Genomic DNA, 19,418 nt, shown 5'->3' with positions numbered 1-19,418 from the left:
CCTGCCTTGCATTTTTATCCCATTAAGGTCACATTTGTAACAAGCCAGCCTATGAAATGTGCCTTGGGAAGGGACAGTAGTCACGTATACCTATTTATGTATGAGTGGCCCGGATATGAGTAGTAGAGTAAAACTTGCCAAAATTGCCCATGAATTTTACAAGTTTGGACTCCAGAAATCATGGGGTTTTATTGCTGAGAGGAGCCTAACAAATTCTTACACTCAGATTTTACAGTCTTTAAATTTTGGGTGTGTTGCTTACATTGAATTTAGCATAAAATCACTTTCGACGCTCAAGGTTCCAGAACGCTGATGTGAGCACTGCTTCTGGCAGGGCAGGCCAGCTCTAATGAAGTAACCCTAACCAGTCGTGTTACCTGAATGCTGCACAGCCTCTGAGAAGTTGTTTCTGAGTTGCCAAGTTGTGGCCCACTCTGCTTCTGAGAATAAAATGTCTCTGTGCTGGCCAACAGACACATGAAAAGATGCTCAGTATCACTGATCATCAGGGAAATGCAAATCAAAACCACAATGAGATACCACCTCACACCTGTCACAATGGCCAAAATCAACAACGGAAGGAACAAGTGTTGGTGAGGATGTGGAAAAAGAGGAATACTCTTCCACTGTTGGTGCGAATGCAAACTGGTGCAGCCACTCTGGAAAACAGCATGGAGGCTCCTCAAAAAGTTGAAAATAGAACTCCCCTGTGATTCAGTAATCATACTACTGGGTATTTACCCAAACAATACAAGGACACTAATTCAGAGGAATATATATGCATTTCAATGTTTATGGTGGCATTATTTATAGTAGCCATATTATGGAAGCAACCCAAGTGTCCATCAATAGATGAATGAATAAAGAAGATGTGATAAACACATGTACCTGCATGTGTGCGTGTGTACACACACACACACACACACACACACACACACACACTGGAATATTATCCAGCCATGAAAAAGAATGAAATCTTGCCATTTCCAATGACTTGGGTGGAGCTAGAGAGTATTATGCTAAGCAAAATAAGTCAGAGAAAGATAAATAACATATGGTTTCACTCATGTATAGAATTTAAGAAGCAAAGGAGCATAGGAAAAAGAGGGGTGCCTAGGTGGCTCATTCGGTTAAGTGTCCGACTCTTGATTTTGGCTCAGGTCATGATCCCAGGGTCATGGGATTGAGCCCCACGTTGGGCTCCATGCTGAGCGTGGAGCCTGCTTAAGATTCTCTTTCTCTCCCTTCCTCCCTCCCTCCTCGCCCCTCCCCCCTCCCTTGCTTGCACGCACTCTGTCTCACTAAAATAAAAATAAAAAGTGGGGGCACCTGGGTGAGTCAGTCTTTTAAGCATCCGACTCTTGATTTTGGCTCAGGTCATGATCTCACAGTTTGTGAGTTCAAGCCTCCACTGTCAGCATAGAGGCTATTTGGGATTCTCTCATCCCTCTCTCTGCCCCTCCCCCGCTCATGCTTTCTCTGTCTCAAAAAACAAACAAGCAAACAAAAAACAACAACAACAAAAAAACAGAGAAACAAACCAAGAAACAAATCCTTAACTATAGAGAACAAACAGAGGGTCACCAGAGGGGAGGTGTGTAGGGGGATGGGTGAAGTAGGTGAGGGGAATTAAGAGTTCACTTACCAGGATGAGCACTAAGTAATGTATAGAATTGTTGAATCACTATATCGTACACCTGAAACTAATATAATACTGCATTTTAACTCTGTTGGAATTAAAATAAAAACTTAAATAAAAATAAAAACAGTTTTCAAAAAAATTTTTTTAGTTTTTTCAAACAAAAACAATACCCATTCAGTAGTAGAAATAATCACAAATAGAGGTAAGTCAAAAAGGAAACCATCAGATAACATTTTACAATATTTAGATGGCTGAGCATATGTACTTCTATAAACATGTATACCTAGAAGACCATGTTACGGACTGAGTGTTTGCACTGGTATCCTCCCCAACACCCCCCCCCCCACAAAAAAAAAAACCCTTCTGTTGAAGCCCTACCCCCCATGTATGCCAAATTTGGAAATAGGAACTTTTTAGAAACAAGGTTAAATGAGGCCCTAAGAGTGGGGCCTTCATCAGATGGGACTAATGTCTTGATAAGAATAGACCTCGGAGAGCTTGATTTCTCCCCCCAAGAGACAGAGGAAAGCCTGTATGAGGTGCAGTAAGAGGGGGCACTCTGTAAGCCAGGCAGAGAATCTGCTGGCATCTTGATCTTGGACTTCCTGGCCTCCAGGACAGTGAGACCTAAGTGTTTGCTGTTCATACCTCTCCCCGTCTGTGGTATTTCCATATAACAGCCCACCTAAGATGAAATCTGAAAACTTCCACCATCATTGCAGAAAAAGACACACAAATGAGCAGAGAAGTAGGTTTTCCTCTGAAAACCAACAGGTATGTGTCCCACTGTATTTTAGCATCTCATTTTTCATTAATTAACCACCTGTTTGCTCTATTTGTACTTAGTTTTTGAGTTGTTTTTTCTTTAACACCAGGACCTCCATCGGGTCTGACAAATAGGACAATAGTGAGTATTGAAAGTGCTGGTAAGAAGAGGGTCTACTATTAGGACATGGCGATTTTTAAAAGTAGTAAAAATATGTCATCGGTACACATGGAATACAGGTGAATTCTGTGGTGAGCAAAATCGTGACAGAAAATATCTTGCATCATACGAAATGTGCTGTGTCAGGTAGAGGAAGAAAAATGGCCATAAAAGTAGAGAAATTTAAGGGTGTGACGTATCAGTGGAGGATGAATATTGCAGTATTTCTTCAGAGCTCAGGTGCTTTTGTTTTCACCCTTTGACGTATCTGAAGTTGAGATATTTTACCACTGATTGTTGCTGTCAGCCAAGTGGCAGGCATGACACAGGTGTCCTCTCCTGGGCATGTGTAAACATCAAAAGAACAGCACCAAACTTGCAGGATGGGCGGCTGGCAGCTTAGAAGAAAACCCTGAAGGCAAAAATGAAGCACTCTTAAAGCCTTTGTGGATTTGCAGAGGGGCTTGGGGGTGTGAATCTGACTTGTTCAGCCACATTCCAGAAGTGGGAGTCAGAAGTTAGCTGGCTCTGGATAATTGCAGAGCTGACTTAAGAACTTTGCACCCCTGGTTCTGAGGCTCCTAGTTCTAGGGTGAATTATTTAAGAAATGTTGCATCGCCAACGGTCCCTTGGAACACAGGCCACTATTGCCTGGGAAATCGTGACCGTTAATGATTCAGAGTTGAAAACTGATGAGCAGTGGAATTCTCCATGTGAAGACATTTTGGAAAACTTTATCCAATATATTTCACCTAGGTAATCTTCTTAAATATACCCCAGAGGGATATGTAAAAATTTGTCTAAGTCCAAAGGAGCCCTTTCAAAAAGAATAAAATAAAATTTCAAAGTGGTAAGAAAGTATTGCACTTAGTTTCGTTGGCAGCTTCCCCTCGTTTCTTAGAGGTAATAAAATAATAACTCATTTGAAAAGGGCATCTTAGAACTGATGAAACACCATAGCCTATTGCTATAATGGGGAGAAAGCAAGCAGTTTGAGACCCTGAAAGCCCCTGCAAGTGAAGGGGATACAAATGTCACAGGAACATGGGCTTTAAGGCCCACTTAGAGCCTGCTCATCTTCAGAGGGAGAGGTGAGGTGACCACTGCAGAGAGTGAGCTGCTCAGGAGATCCTGGCTACTTTGCAGATCTTCCCTCACAACTGTCCAGACAAACGTGTACTGGCAAAAAGGGTATGAGGGTACCCAGGGAAAGCACCATCAGAGGGCCACTCACTCTCCTGGGAACGAGGCCAGGTGCCTGGAACACTGCACATTGATCTCTGAGGCACTTGGGTCTGTGAAGAAATGGACTTAGAAATATGGCCTTTGGATCCTAACCTATTTGTTAATGAAATGTATGTGGGGCATTTACCGATATTTCTTCACACACATTTATTTGTATGTACCTATATGCCTTGTATCTAGATCTGTGTGTATATGACACAACTTACATGAGCTCATACACCTACACGCACACGCACTCACATACGTTGTTTGATAACCTGTGTTTTTACGTCTGTCTGTCCTTTCTTTCCATGTCGTTACATATTTGCTGTAGTATCATTGTAAATGACACCATAGAATTCCTTTGTATAGATTTTTTAACTAATTTATTTAGTCCCTCATATTATTAAAGGATTTCTTTTAGCTTCTTCAGGAGGATTCTTGTGGCCAAATTGGGTGCAGATCTGTAATTTTTTGTTAACTGGATCCTCACAGGTACCTATTGACCATTTAGACTTTGCATGGTCCAGGGCCCTTGGTCCTTTTGCCCACTTTTTTTTTTTTTTTAATTTTTTTGTAAATGTGTGCAGTTTCAAGGGTTGGGATGGGTGTTTGTGGACATGTTATTAGGCTTCGGCTCTGAGACCACCCAGCCCTGGATGATGACCTTGGGCTAGGTGTCTTAAGTTCTTTGGGCCTTAGTCTCCTCATTTGTAAATTAAGTCTATGACATGTGCTTTATAGGATTGTTGAGGTTGTGACAAGCATATCAAGTGCCTGGTACATGGCAGGCATGTAAAGAAGGCATGTAAGTGGCAGGCACTTTCTTAAACCTAAGTCAGGTTGCCAGCCAGGCTAGGCCAGCTTGGGGAGTGGGGTATAGAGTCCCAAAGCTCTAGGAGATGATAACAGGTACATAGTGGGTGTTGCTATTCATGGACTAATTATGCCTCTGCTCCTTCGGTCAGTACAGCTGGCTTCCTGGGTGTGTGACTCCTGCGGCTGCACAGGGCTCTGTACGTGGTTATTCTTAGTTTTGAACACAGAAATTCTTAGTTTTGAACACAGTCTCCATATTTTCATTTTGCACTGGACCCTACAGATTGTGTATCCAGTTCCACCTTGTAAGGTTGTTGGCAGTGTGATGCGAGAGGTCACAAAGCACATTCTGTAGTGCCAAGGATGTAATAGATATCGGTAATCATTAGATGGATATAATAATTTTTTATGAGCCGAGACAACTACGATAAGTGCATTCATTTAATTATTAAAAGTGTGAGGTAAATACATAATTAATCTCAGATTGAGAAACTGAAGCTCCAGAGGCTAAATCACCAACTAAAATTACACAGCTTATACACGCAGAACTTAGATTCAAACCCAAGTTCACCTCACCCAAAGCCCACACCACTGACCTGCCCTATTAAGTACTCCCTTCCTTCCTTCCCAGAGAACCTCTCTGTAAAGGTCAGTGTTTAAGCGTCCTTGATACTCATCAGCAGCCCAACCCTCATCCCTAGCAGAGGTTTCAGAGCCCCTAAGAATGTTCCAGAATTCCTGTCAGACCTGGGAAATTTGGGGGCTACAGAAGACAGTAAAGACAGTTCACCTTCTCAGTACTGCCCTGCCGTGTCTCCAAGCCTGCTCAGAGTTCTATTATCTGGCCGAATCTAGCCAACCCAGTGACAGTTCAGCTTGTGTCCTTTGACTCCTGATATACTTAGCTTAGGATGACCGATGTCCAACTAAACCTCCAAACTACCATGAGAATCAGCGGGAGATCTGCTGGTGTCAGATCTTGGGAAAGAGGCTGTAGGAGATGCCTGTTTCCAGGAGACTGAGGACATGGCCATCTGTCCTGTGGCAGGGATCCCTTGCTTTTCTACAGTGCCAGGTCATGATTTGCTCTGCCTACTCTTCCCTGCCAAAAATTTTTTAAAAATTAAGAAAATAATGAAGGGAGGGAGAAAAAGGATCCATTCCAGCACACTGCTAGTAAGTGGGCGTACAGCTTGGTACAAGGAAGCTTCCGTGCAAGTTTGCTTTTAGTATGTGTGGCCTTCGAGCGGGGAAATTAATACTTGAGCATTTCATCTCTTGGATAGCGGATTTGAATTTTGAATGTGACAATGAGACTGTTTGTTGTTTCAAAGCAATTCCCTAAGTGGCTGTTTGCTCAAGACTTTTGTAGTGTGAACAGAGATTTGGGGGAGGGGAGGAAGCCATCTGCTCTGGAATAGTCTTCCAATTACATGATCAAATTACTGCAGAGCAAAATGGAGGGAGTCCAACAGAAAGTTCCTGTCTGGTGTATCCAGCCCCAACCTGCTCTCTTGGGCCATTGTGTCAATGTGGAGATTCACATGTAGGTTTCAAAGGCAAGGCCATGATCGCCAAGAGTGTGAGCAGGAGAGGAGCAGAGAAAGCCAAGCAGAGTGGGGGAGAGCTATCACGTTGCATCAACATGCTGTTCAAGAAAATGAAAAGATCTTGGATTTGAATTAAATGAACTTTTGGAGAAACTCCGTTTCTTTTCCTCTTGACTTTAGCAATCCATGTCTCTGATTACAATTAATTTATCATGTCAAATTAAAAAGTTATATCCCTTTATAAGTTCAGTTAGTGACTTTTTATTCGCTGATATTCTTATAGAATGGAAATGTTTATTCTATTTGTTGAATACACCTATTTTTTCCCCTTAAAATAGAACAGTTTTCTGGTTTTTGAAATATGTCTTGATTTACAAAACATTATTGAGTCTTATTTTTTCTCCTAAATATGTGAGTATTTTTTCTTTTTATTTCTTTTGCTATTAGGCATTCATGCAGCCTCACTTGCTGGGAAACGAATTCACACATTTGGAGTTTCCAAGGAGAGTACAGAGAAAGGAACTTGGAAAGAAGATGCTCTACAGGGACTTTAATATGACAGGCTGGTAAGAACATGCCTCCCTCTGCCTCAGCACTGCCACAGTATGTGTGAAGGAATCATCACTGTCATAAAAACCCACTCACGCAGTTTGGATCAGGTAGTGCGGCCAGAGACCTGGGTTGGTGGCAAAGGACTGGGGACGTTGCTTCTGCTCTTTTCGCCTGGGCACCAGTTCTTAAATCGCGGTGTTGGTCTGCCTCTGTACTTCCCTGACATCCTCCCTGGGGACACGAGACCCCACGAAGCTGACATAATTCCTCACTTCACATGCACAAGCGTTTTTGAGGCTTGAAAACACATTTAAGTTGGTTTTTTTTTAGGTCAGGGGCTCGAAGGAACAGGCTAACAGTTAATTGAGCCAAACTGGCCTGGATTTGAATCTGAACTCTGAGCTTTCTAAAGAGGCAAAGTTAGGTAAAGTACTTAACCCCTATGAGCCTAACTTTCTATGGATAAAGTGAAAAAAATGGGCTCTTTGAAGGGGTTGCTGTAAGGACTAGAGGTAATGAGCCATCTTCATTATTTTTTCACATTTACATTGCGCTAAGAATCTTGGCAAGGGGCGTCTTCCTCCCACAACACACCTATGTCAGCACCAAGATCACTTCTGGTGGATCAGTGGCTAACAGTGACTAAGACCTCACCTGTTTCTTCCATATGAAAGACAGATAGGATATAAAGTACGTATACACCATAGGATTGACATGAGGACTAAATAAGAGAGCACAGGGCCTGGCCCATAGTAGTGGGGGTGAAGATTTGCTGTTAGCCCTGAGGTACTGGCCAGGGAGCCTCCTGCCAGCCTGGAGGAGAGCAGGAGGGTGAGACAGTGGACTCTTTGCTTGCCAACATAGGCATAGAAGTGGGTGCCATTATCTCTTCTCACGTTGACCAAAATAGCTGTCACACGTGATTACAGCCCAAAGTCTCATGGTAGTGACTTCTAGGCTAGAAATCTACTAGAATACACACTGTGTTAAGGGAAGAGTTGAGCTGCCTAGGGAAAAGAAGGGGCTGATCTAAGGCACTTCAATTTATCCCCTATCATCTAAAAGAGAAGATTTTCCCTACTATCCACTCTTCTTATAAAGCAGGGTCAGCAAACTATGACCCAGAAGCCAGATTCCACCCACACACCTTTCTGTAAATATTTTTTTGTTTTGTTTTGAGTACAGCCACATTCGTTTGTATACATTTGATCTTTGGCTACCTTCACTCTACAACAAGGTGGTTGAGTAGCTGGAACAGAGACTGTATGACCCATAAAGCTTAAACTATTCTAAAACATGAACGGACTTGGCAGAAAGGGTTCACCCGATTTGCAGCTCTGAGGCTCTGGAGTTTTGGTGCCCTCGAATCCTTACCCTACCCCAACTGGGTTTTCTTTACAAGTTCATTTTTATCCGACCAGCAAAATCAGCGCTCCTCACAGAGCAGTTAAAGGTGAGGGCTACCATAGTTTAGAAAAGCACGGTCGGGTTTGGTCTAAGTTTTGCAGGATTTGGAACAATGGAGGGAACGGTGTCCCAGGTCAGAAATCCCCATGATTGCAAATGCATAAACAAAAAGAGTGGACCTGAGAGACAGTAAGGAACATGGCCAAAAATAAAGAGACGGTCTATGGGAAATCAGACCGAGTCAGTATCAAGGGAACATAATCAAGGATGCGGGAAGCCACGCAGAGACATACATTTACTGTGGGAGGCTGTGGGTGGTGCTGCTTTGTCTCTGAGAAGGAGAACGAATGAGGAAAGCATGGTTTTGGGATGGCAGTCCTAAGGAGTTTGAAGGAAACTGGCAAGAGAAAGCAAGTTTAGGTACCCAGGGGGGGGGGGAAAATACCCAGCATAGAAATATGTATGTGAGGGTCAAGGGTCAAATGGAGGGATGGAAGCAGAAAACAGAGAAGGAAGGAAATGAACAACAAGCTAGATGATTTGGGCCAAGGGATAACTGTAAGGGGTAAGTCATTAATCGTTCCAACCACCTGTTTATGTCCTTTCGACTAGTCTGCAATTCTCCAGGAGGGGGCAGTGCCTCTCCTGGTGCCTGACACCCAGTGATTAGCCAGTGGGTATTGGATTTCAGGAAAGGGTGTGACTGATGGCAGTTGAGGACCAGGTAGTTATGGATGGCAGGTGGGAAGGGTGGGAATAAGGAGCTTGTTTGTATCTGAGATACGTTAAGCTTGAGGCAAGGCTGTCTGTGTGTTCTTTCTATGCCAGAAAGGCAAACAAGATCTAAGCAGTCAAAACACACTTGGAAAACAAGTGGCTAAAGATTACCCCCATTTTATAGTTTTTAAAATGTGGATATGTTCAGGGACTAGATTACATCCAACTTCACACACCCACACTCAGTCCCTTGCTTTCTCTGTACACACACACACACACACACACACACACACACACACACGGTATTAATTAGCATGATCCTAAGAAAATAAGTGGTCCATAAACAGGCTGTATTTAATGTATGGAACTTCACAGAAGGTACCAAATAATTGAGGAGCCAAGACTGAGAATGGCTTCAGTCAGACATGATTTGCTGATTTGTTTCAGCACGGTTCCCTGTGTGGCTATTGGCTGCAGCTTTGCCTGTGAGCAGAGATTGATGTACACCTTTGTGTATTTTCTACCTGTTCTTTTGACTTGAAATTGATGCTTCAGGAAAAGGAGAGTTCTTTATATCTTTGTTGGAGTAAGTGGGGGAGTTAGAGACCCAGTTAGACCACTGCCTATATAAACTTGAATGAATTCCTTTTTTTTTTTTTAAATGTTTTCTTTATTCTTGAGAGAGAGAGACAGAGCATGAGCGGGGGAGGAGCAGAGCAAGAGAGGGACACAGAATCCGAAGCAGGCTCCAGGCTCTGAGCTGTCAGCACAGAGCCTGATGCGGGGCTCGAACCCACGGACCGCGAGATCATGACCTGAGCTGAAGTCAGACACTCAACCGACTGAGCCACCCAGGCACCCCTGAATTCCTTTTTTAAATGTTGTAACCTCTCGTGAGAAACCTCGTGTCTAGCAGTTATTGTTTAGGACTTGAAAAAAAACCATGGGATCACCTTTTGCTACCTTTCTGAATTGTCTCTAGAAAGAGAAGACCTGGCAAATCAATTCTGTAGAAGGGGAGATGAAGGCCTGTGGCTCTTTTCCCACAGATGCCTTCAGTGACTACCAAGTTGTTGGAATTGGTTGAAGGTGGTCTGGTAAGTGTTTGGAATGTGTCATGCTCAAGGAGACAGGTCCTTACCGTGTCCCTTTATGTTTCTTGGCTTCAGAGTTAGCCCTGGCCTGTGAATCTGTTCTTCTGGAACACTTCTACGAATCACGAGTTCACTTAAGTCAAAGCCCTTTAATTCTTATAGCAAATACTTAGTTGTGGTGGAAATGGGCCCTGCATGCCTCCACTCAGCACGATGGCAGTGGGCCTACCTGACAGTGACTGGAAGAGCTAAGGGCCGGGCGTTGTGATGAGAGCTTGACTTGATGCCTTCTATTTCACAGTCCCGTGAACTGTGATGAGGAAACTGAGGCACAGAGGCTGAGTTTCAAGGTTACATAATAGTAAGTGGGAGCAGCTAGGACGTGAACCCAGACAGCATCACTGCAGGGCACACGCTGTTTACCATGCCAGCTGCCCAACGCTGAAGGACTCCTCTTCCTTGTTCCCATTTTGTGGTTGAGCAGATTGAGACAGAGAGGAATTAGGTGGTTTGCTCAGCTTCTACGGACGCAGAAGTGTCAGAGTAAGGCCTAGATCCCAGGTTTCTGAGGCCCAGAGCTCTTTGTGATACAATGCAACGGTCCATTTTTCTTCAGGGTAAGATTAGACATAATTACTCAGTTTTGAGCCATGACGTGAAGTGAAGCAGGGGAGCAAGGGGGGGTCCTGTCCACCAGGATCAGTGTCTCCGTGGCAGTCCTCTAAACAAGAGGACGGGGTGAAGCATTTCAGGACCGGCTGAGGTACTAACTTTTCTGGTTCCCAGTCTGACCTGCTAGACTGCCAGCCAAATTAAACTGGGCTGCTTCACACTCGTCACTAAGAGTCTGCGTGTGATTTGGGGGTGCGGATGGTGGGAGGATCCTCAGAGAACCAGGTCTCCTGTGCTGAGGAAAATTGTTTGCTCTCGTCTTAGAGCAGCCTCATGCCAGCCCTCCGTGGTGTGTCTGCAGTGGGGAGGAAGGTGTGGGAGAGGATGTCTGCTCTGGGGGGGGGGGGGGGGGGGGGGGGCGGGGCGGGGCGGGGGAGCCTTGTCTCATCATCAGGGATGAGTTTGTGGCCTCCTGACAGGGAGCCTTTCTCTCCCACCCTCGTGCTTTCTCAGAGACTGTGGAGCAGCTTGGCAGGCCCAGATTGTATAGAGGACAAAAGGTTATTGTCACCAGGACCTTCATAATGAAACCGGTCTCTTCCCTGGCTCCCCCACCGCCCCTTCCCCCGCCTCAGAGATCGCTTGCCCAGTAGTTGGATTTACAAAGGCATTTTCTTCACAGCACCCCCAGCACTGAGTCGGTCCCTGACGCGGCCCAGCCCTCACCTTCTGTGCCTGGTGTCATTGGTCTTGGTGCCAGGATCCCGGCCTTGCCCCAGTACAGGCCAGCGCCCCTCCTCCCCAGCCCTTTGTGTCGAGCTGCTGTTGCATGATGCACATAGCTGGCAGTGTGAGCTCTGTGTTTCAACCCGCAGCCCTCTGAGCCATCTCAGGCTGTAATTTGCTGGCAAGTGTCTGTGTTACCAAGTTGAAACAACGGTTTCTCACAGCTGCCTTTGTGGCACCAGGTCCCTGCTCCTGGGCCTGCTGGTGATTTAGCTTTCTCACGTGGGATGGGTGTTCATCGTGCACTGTGTCCGGGCACACGGGGGAACGAGCAAGCCAGGGGCCCAGGAGGACATCCATGTGGAAGGGGGTTTGTAGCTCTACCCGTGGAGTCCAGCCAGGCCCTCCAGCAGCTGTTCCTGGCCTGATGGGATTTGTAGAGAGAGCAAGGGCTAAAGAGGAAGAGAAGTCCATCGTGTGAATGTGAGATTGCTTCCAGATGGTTCTAGTTATGAGTAAAGTATACCAGAATTCTTTCCTTAAGCAAAGCCTTTCCAACATTTATGATGGTCTTATTTCCGAGGAAGGCTGGACCCGTAACTTGAGATGGCCTGGCTTAGTACAGAGTTTATGGCTTTGGGAGATAGGCTCCATGGGCTCTGGAGCTTGCTCTGCCAAGACTCTGGAGCCTTGGGCAAATCTTGGACCTGGGTCTCTCATTTGTAAAATGCTTCCTTTGCCCCTTGCTGCCAACCTCTGTGTCTGGCGGGGAATGGACTTTGCTCTGCTTTTCAGAGTTTCTGGAAAAGACCAGTTCCATTAGAAATATTCCAGCGATGGCAACCTTTCATTTTAACCTTTATTTATTTTTGAGACAGAGCATGAACGGGGGAGGGGCAGAGAGAGAGGGAGACACAGAATCAGAAGCAGGCTCCAGGCTCTGAGCCATCAGCCCAGAGCCGGACGCGGGGCTCGAACTCACGCACCGCGAGATCGTGACCTGAGCTGAAGTCGGACGCTTAACCGACTCAGCCACCCAGGCGCCCCACAACCTTTCATTTTAATCTCTAGCAGCCCTTAACTCTTTATGATTCTAACTTGATGACTCATCAGGGTCATTTTCCTCCGCTGAATTTCCTTTACAATCCGGGATTTTTCCACTGGGGGCAGAGTGGGGTCAGCCACCATTTTCTCCTTTTAGTACTCATTGCTTTTATTAAGGCAAAGGAAATATTTTTTTTATTCTGAGTGCTCTCTAGCACAGTAGCCACTAGCCACATGTGGCCATTTAAATTTATATTAGTTAAAATTAAATAAGATGAAAATTTTCTTTCCCAGGTCGCACTAGCCACATGTCAATTGCTCAGTAGCCAGATGTGGCTAGTGGCTCCTGAACTGGACAGTGCACAGATACGGAACATGGCCATCACCACAAAAAGTTGTACTGGATGACCCTGCAGTCTGGGTAACATAAGAGCATGGGTCTAGCTGAGGTGGAGGACATACAAGGAGCAGTAACTGAACATCCCAATGGCAGAGAGTTTAAAAAAAAAAAAAAAGACAGCTGAGCACAGACAGGGTAAGCAAGTGAAATGGCATGGCCACATTCTATGGCTTCTGGACTCACTCCTGCTAGCCTCTGAGTTGGCTGGCGGATGGGCGTCACTCCACTTTGTAGATGTTCAGAGGCATCAGTCATTGTGTTTAGGGACAGCTCATCTCCAGCGGTCACTACTTGGCAAGCCTGTTGGTCAGCCAGAAGGAAGAACCATGTCCTTTGCCCTACCTCCCTTGCCCTGCCTCTGCCCATTGCCTGCTGGCCTGGTGCTTTTGTTTCTCTTCTCCTTTTACTTCTTGGGGAGTATTTCAGACCCTGAGGAGCTGATTAAAAAGCAACTTCACTTCCAACCCTTTGCATGCTGTTTGGGGTGAACTTTAATTCTCCATCTGCAGCCTGGAACCCAACTCAGGGATGAGAGCCACAGCACCACAGCATTGGGCTTCTTACCAATAGATAATCCAAACATTTTCTGGAGAGAAACTCACTGGAGGCAGCCTCAAGCATGGTCTGGAGCTACTGGGTCGAGTTTTACAACTATTGTAGATATGGCTTCTGTCTTATTCTTCACTGCTCTTTTCAGTGCCCTCTGACAGCACATTCAGGCAGGCTGACAGCGAAGTGGAAAAGCAGATTGAGAAATGCCACAGAATGCTTTATGAAGCCAACTCCAGAGCTGCACCCGCATATAATATAAATTGATTTATTGAATCAAGCACAGAAGCCCTGTTACCAAAACCCCAGGCTTTATCCTCGGGAGGACCACCTATTAAAGCAGCCCCAACTGACAGTCCTCATTAGCTTTTCCACTGATCCCCAGGCAGTTTTTAAAGGGACAGTGTCCCTCTTTTGGGCCTGAATTTATATGTTGGCCATGCCTGTGGGTCTAATTAGCTTAGCATTATTAATCTTACTTGGAAAGCCTGCGTTTTCTGTAACAGCTTGACTCTTGAGTTTTAAAGAGTAATTGGAAATTTCAAACCCTGTCCTTTCCCTCTTTTTGTTTTTAATTACTTTTAACCCAATCTTTGGAAACCTACCTGCAGGTGTCTCTTGACTAGCAAGCATCGTTGGAGCACCAAAGGGTTTTCTCAGTCCCGTCTTGGTGCCAATCCTGACACTACTGTTGTGCCACAGATCTCACGGGGAGACTTTTTAAACCCACCAGAGAAATATCACATTTTAATTTTATAATTACTTCACAAGAAAGCAGGACTTCCCCTAGTTAAACCTGGTATTAATTTCCTCCTAGCAACTTGTATTCTCATAACTTAATGATTAGGGGCCACCTTGGCAGCAATGTGGAAATCTGACTTTGCAGAGGAAGGAGGGGCTTGAATTTCAGAGAATTTTAACCCTATAAATTGTCCAGGATGGGCATTGGCTGGGGCAGGGAATAGGCGCCCGGAAAGTCCTTGCGTTCCAAGTTCCGGTGCAGCCTAGAGCCAAAGTCCGAGTGGGTCAGCCTCACACGGGGAGTGGCCTTTCTCGGGGCTTCCAGAGCCAATGGTTATTTGCCGTGTGCATGTTCTGCGTCTTTTCGGGATTTGCAGCTCTGGCTTCAGGAGCAGCAGGGAAGAAAGCCTGCCCTGCTGTGTGCAGCACATCTCCTGACAGTGATAAATGACTCCTTGCTCCCCACCCCCCTCCCCGCCTTTCTGCCCCTATGGCCAGAGGAAGCTATGAGGCATTTTACAAATGATTGGAAGCCAAGACAGACAGGCATTGTCAGGCCACAGGAAGCGGAAAGGAAAGAGATGTCCAGCTGGCTTGCTCCCTATTGATCATCCACGCACACACACCTTTTGCTCCCATGATAGGAGTAAATTTCTCGTTCCTAAAGTGGCCAAAGTACTTCCAAGCTTTTCTTTCCCCCGAGACCCTTTGAACAGCCATAGCATGTCTATACCCACTGATAGGCTCCTAAGCAGAGTCTGGTCCCTGCTTTTCCCCGGTGACCATTGTCTGGGGCTATGCGGTACATGTGTGGTGGGGACTTAGCTCCAGGTCCTCTGGGGAAGCTTTACGATGTCAAATGCTTGCATAAATTCCGGTTAAAATAGCCAGTGTCCTTTTAACCAAGCCCCACCCCCAGGGCAGGGAGGCACGTGTCTTTATACTTAGCAAGCCTTTATTGTATACTTGCTGTATATTAGGCACTGAGCAGTAGTTACGAACAGGGATGTGGAGCCAGACTTTCTGACTGGGCCAGTCCCCAGGTGCAGCTTGGACATACATGTCACCTTGGTTTTCCCACATGTAAAAGGGGTTGATGATGGTACCTAATAATAGGACGTCAAGAGCTAGTGTGGTCGTGTGCATTCAACAAAGTCTGGCATACAATAAGTGCTCTGTGTGCCCAATAATATAATCATTAGATATTATGGAGAGTGAGATGGTCGGCAAGGTCTGATCCTTGCCTCAGAAGGTTCACAATCCAATAGGTGTTGAGTTGCTGGTTTCTTGCGGTAATGGGAGGCAGTTCAGAGAAAGAAGAGACTGAAGGAAGGTCAAGTGTGCTGGCTACACTTCTACCTGGCAGGTCTGTCCCACAGCTGTTGTGCCGGATGATCACGAATAAGGGGGGGTGTTATCTGTGGGCAGAGGCTCCCTCAGTATAAGTAGGAATCCGCTCTATCCCTGAGTGCTGACAGATAGGGTGTTTTGTTTGTTTGTAGGTCGTTTTGTTTGTTTTTATGGGTTTTTCTGGTCCATACGTTGACTCTACTGTTGTTTTTTTGTTTTGTTTTGTTTTTTTAGTCCTGGATGCTGGACTTTTTAAGGTGCCATTGCAGCCCTCCTGAGCTGTACTGTACCCACGGTGCTGGCATACCACGCCCCTCAGTAGCCCTCATGTAGGATCTTGTCACATAGGACTGTGTCACTTCATGGGGATACCAGCTGACTAAGGGACTGGCTTTCTGGAAATTTATTGAACAACACCATTTTACCTATAAATCCATTAAATTCTCAGGAGTGAGGGAATTAGATCTTTTGGAATTGTGTATAAATAGAGCAAGACAGAATGTAGAGCTTATTTATAAAAAGGGGGTTTAAAGAAACACTCGTGGCTGTGTTAGAGGCAGTGGTGGTTTTTAAGAGGGCGAACTGGGGCTGGGAAAGACTTAGTGGAGAAGGCTGTGTTTGAATCAACAGTCTGAAAAAGGAGAGGAGTTTTAAGAGGGTTGAGGGACAAAGGGAAAGACATTCTGTATGGAGGGCACAATACAAGTGGAAGCCCACAGCTAAAATAAGATGTGGGTTTTGGGAATATAGAAGCCAGAGGTAATATTCAAAATAGTTTCAATAGTCAGCATGGAAGAATAGGCTCCATGTGGGTCCTAGAAGCCCCTGCTGTGCCAGGCATTAACTTTTTTTTTTTTTAAGTTTTATTTATTTATTTTGAGAGAAAGAGAGAGAGAGAGGGGGAGGGAGACTCCCAAGCAGGTTCCGTGCTGTCAGTGCAGAGCCCGACCTGGGACTCGATCTCAGGAACCATGAGATCATGACCTGAGCCAAAATCAAGAGTCAGATACTTAAAAACTGACCGAGCCACCCAGGTACCCTTTGCATTAACTCTTTATTTACCACACTGTGGAGATTCCAGGGGAGGGTCCAGAATACCAGACAAGGGCACCTGGGGGCTTGGGACAGTCATTATTTGCCAAGCAGTACAGAAGAGTTTCAACCTCTGTGTGTACTTATATTGGTATGTATCAGCTAGAGAACATTGCTGGTGGTGGCCTAACATAAGTGGCACGTAGAAGCAATCGAGAGGGTGCGGGGCAGTGGTGGTTAGTCCAGTAACCCAGCAATCTAGGTAAGTAGGTTCAGGTCAGCTCATGTGAAACTTTGAATGCGGTGCTAAGGGTGGCAAGAACTAACATCTTATTTTCTCAACTATAAGAGCTCTGCACCTCTGTAAAGTATGAAAATGACACACAGCACGGCAGAAATATGGAGCTGATGGTATATTTAGAAAGACATATGGTCCAATCCTCAGCCTATTTATAAGATCCTGTTTTTAAGGAAATTCCAGAGAAGTGAGTGCTACAACACTCCACCAAATTTCCAGGTACTTAACCACCCTGCCAAGGAAACATTTTCCTGTGCCCAGCCTATATTCCTCCAGTTACAAAATTTCACTCTTAAGCAGAGCTTGATAAAGTTTTTTCTTTTCCCTGCCACCCTTACCTGCACACAAGGTTTCATAACAGGGAGTCAGTGTTGCTGGCTTCAAGCTGACAGCCCCATGAAGGTGCTAACCCCCTGTGGCTCGGGGATATCTTCATCAGATGCAGCTGAGGTGCTAGTTTAAAGCCCCTAGGTTCTGGACTTAACCCAGGAATCCACATAGCAGAGTTGGACAATGACCACTCCGAACTCTCAATGATTTCATCCTACCTCCATGTTCGTCTTACCTTTAGATAAGTAAATCAAAGACTTATTCGGGGCCAGGGTAAGGTTTGTCGGTCCCTTGCTCAAGATCCAAACATACATCTTTCTATAAGAACTATAAATGCTGATAATACATTTGCTTTTTCACCTTGTTGCTCTGGTAAAAGCCATAATGCTCTACCAATTCTAGGTTCAGCTTCTATGAGGATTAAATCAGCTTTGTCGGTTACCCAGGTTAAATCAAATGCAATCCACTGTGCTCAGGAACTTAAAGGAGAGAGCGCAGGGCTTCATCTCTGGGACGTGATCAGTTTTGGCCATTCCTCATTCAGTGGCATGGGTGTTGTGTCGGGCACTGTAGATACAAAGCAGATTAAAACAATCTTCGCCCTCATGGTGCTTATAGCCAAGTATAGGACAAACCCATACCAAAAGTGGAAGAGGATTATTTCCCCACAGCGAAGCTTTTTCATCTGGAATGATTATTAAAAACATTCCAGAATCCCTGAGGTCTCAGAATCTCTATTTTTTTAAAACCTCTCAGGTGATTCCTGGACGTCCTTAAACAGTGGCTTTGGGCAGCCCCAGATTCTTCTTGTAGTTATGAGCCGCAGCTTGCAGAAATGATTGGTTACAGAACCCTGGGCAGCCTGGACTCTTTACCAGATTTGTGACCCCTCACCCCTGGCTTTCTTCCTGCTGTTGTTCAGGAACTTCTTTGTCCACCTGTGTGGGCCAAGGAGCGTGTTCAGGAAGCGTCATGGACTGGACTGTCCGTGAAAAATGAAAGGTGATATCAAGCGCTTTGATGCCTACAGTGGGTCAGAGTTGAGCTGATTCTTTTCCTCCCTTATTGATGTTATGGTCATAACTTGCATAGTCCAGGCCCCAGGCACAGTATAAATACTTAGAGTAGTTAGGAGATGGTGCTCCCAGGGCATCTAACTTGCTGGTTTCTCATTCCTCTTCATCCCAAGTAAATGATACTCCCTCCCCAGATTTGCCTAATCCTTTCAAATGGTCTTGGATCACCCTGTGAAAAACTGGGCATGTACGTGTGAGGGTTTAAAGAGTGCAACTTACTATCAGCAAAACAATTTGAAAGCCAGACCTCAGGTTAAATTTAATTTTACAGTGATCTTGAATATCCACCCTATTGGCAAGAGAAGAAAAAGCCTAAGAAGGTGGTATGTTTAAACTTCTAAACCTGGGGACTAGGCTTTTAGAAAATTTGTATGAAGGGCATCTGGCTGGCTCAGTCGGAAGAGTGTTTTGACTCTTGATCTTGGGGTCCTGAGTTTGAGCCCCCTTTTGGGTGTAGAGATTACTTAAAATGAATAAATAAAAACTTTTAAAAAATTGTATGATTTACCCTGATGATGATTAGTAATTAAGCAATCTTGTTGGAAATCATGACATTTTATGGTATTTACATAGATTCATAGCTCCTCAAAGATGTCAGAGAACCATGGCTGAGAGCACAATGCACTTTGGGGTGAGCCTGGAAGCGAGCCTGACCTCTATTTCCTAGTGGTGTGACCTCCATTTTCTTATTTGGGTTAATGTTAATATCTATCCCGCAAAGTTGTTCTAAGAATTATATATTTTTTTGGACACCTGGGTGTCTCAGTCGACTAAGCGTCCAACTTCAGCTCAGGTCATGATCTCACAGTTCGTGTGTTTGAGCCCCGCGTCAGGCTCTGTGCGGACAGCTGCTTTGGATTCTGTGTCTCCCTCTCTGTCTGCCCCTACCCTGCTTGTGCGTGCTCGCACTCTCTCTCTCTCCCCCTCAGAAATAAACAAACATTAAAAAAATTAAAAAGAAAAAGAATTACATGCTTTAAAAACCCAAGTGCTTTGAACAGTCCCCAGAAGAAAGCGAGCGTACAGTGAGTGGGGGGTGTGTTGGAACTCTGTGAGTGTTACAGCTGAGGTGGCAGCAGGAGTTAACAGTTGTTGCCTGTACCATCCATTGTCTAAAACAGTGGGGCCACCTTGATACAGGAGTGTGCTGTGTTCTTCCCACTGGTAAAGATCAGCAGCCATTGCCCAGGCCTGTGCTTCTTATCTTAAGGCTTGAGTAATGTTAGGATCAACAGAAGATCCCAGAAGACTGGGTTTCAACTGAAGATTTTGGGGGTAGGGGAGGATATTTTTGTGTGTGGAAATAAATGTTATGTATATGATTATTAT

General features: G+C 45.2%; 1 protein-coding gene across 3 annotated transcripts in view; it reads left to right on the top strand.

Moving 5' to 3' along the window:
- PPM1H (protein phosphatase, Mg2+/Mn2+ dependent 1H) overlaps positions 1 to 19,418 on the top strand; it is a 261,881-nt gene that overhangs the window by 185,064 nt on the left and 57,399 nt on the right. For all 3 annotated transcript variants that reach the window (XM_043564781.1, XM_043564780.1, XM_043564783.1), the window contains exon 6: positions 6,609 to 6,727. In XM_043564781.1, the coding sequence (XP_043420716.1) occupies positions 6,609 to 6,727 (119 nt within the window). The remainder of the gene's footprint in view (positions 1 to 6,608; positions 6,728 to 19,418) is intronic.

Source organism: Prionailurus bengalensis, chromosome B4, assembly GCF_016509475.1.
Source record: "Prionailurus bengalensis isolate Pbe53 chromosome B4, Fcat_Pben_1.1_paternal_pri, whole genome shotgun sequence".
In the NCBI taxonomy this organism is placed as follows: domain Eukaryota; kingdom Metazoa; phylum Chordata; class Mammalia; order Carnivora; family Felidae; genus Prionailurus; species Prionailurus bengalensis.
Note: the sequence above shows the minus strand (reverse complement) of the source record. Positions and strands in the feature narration are given on the sequence as shown.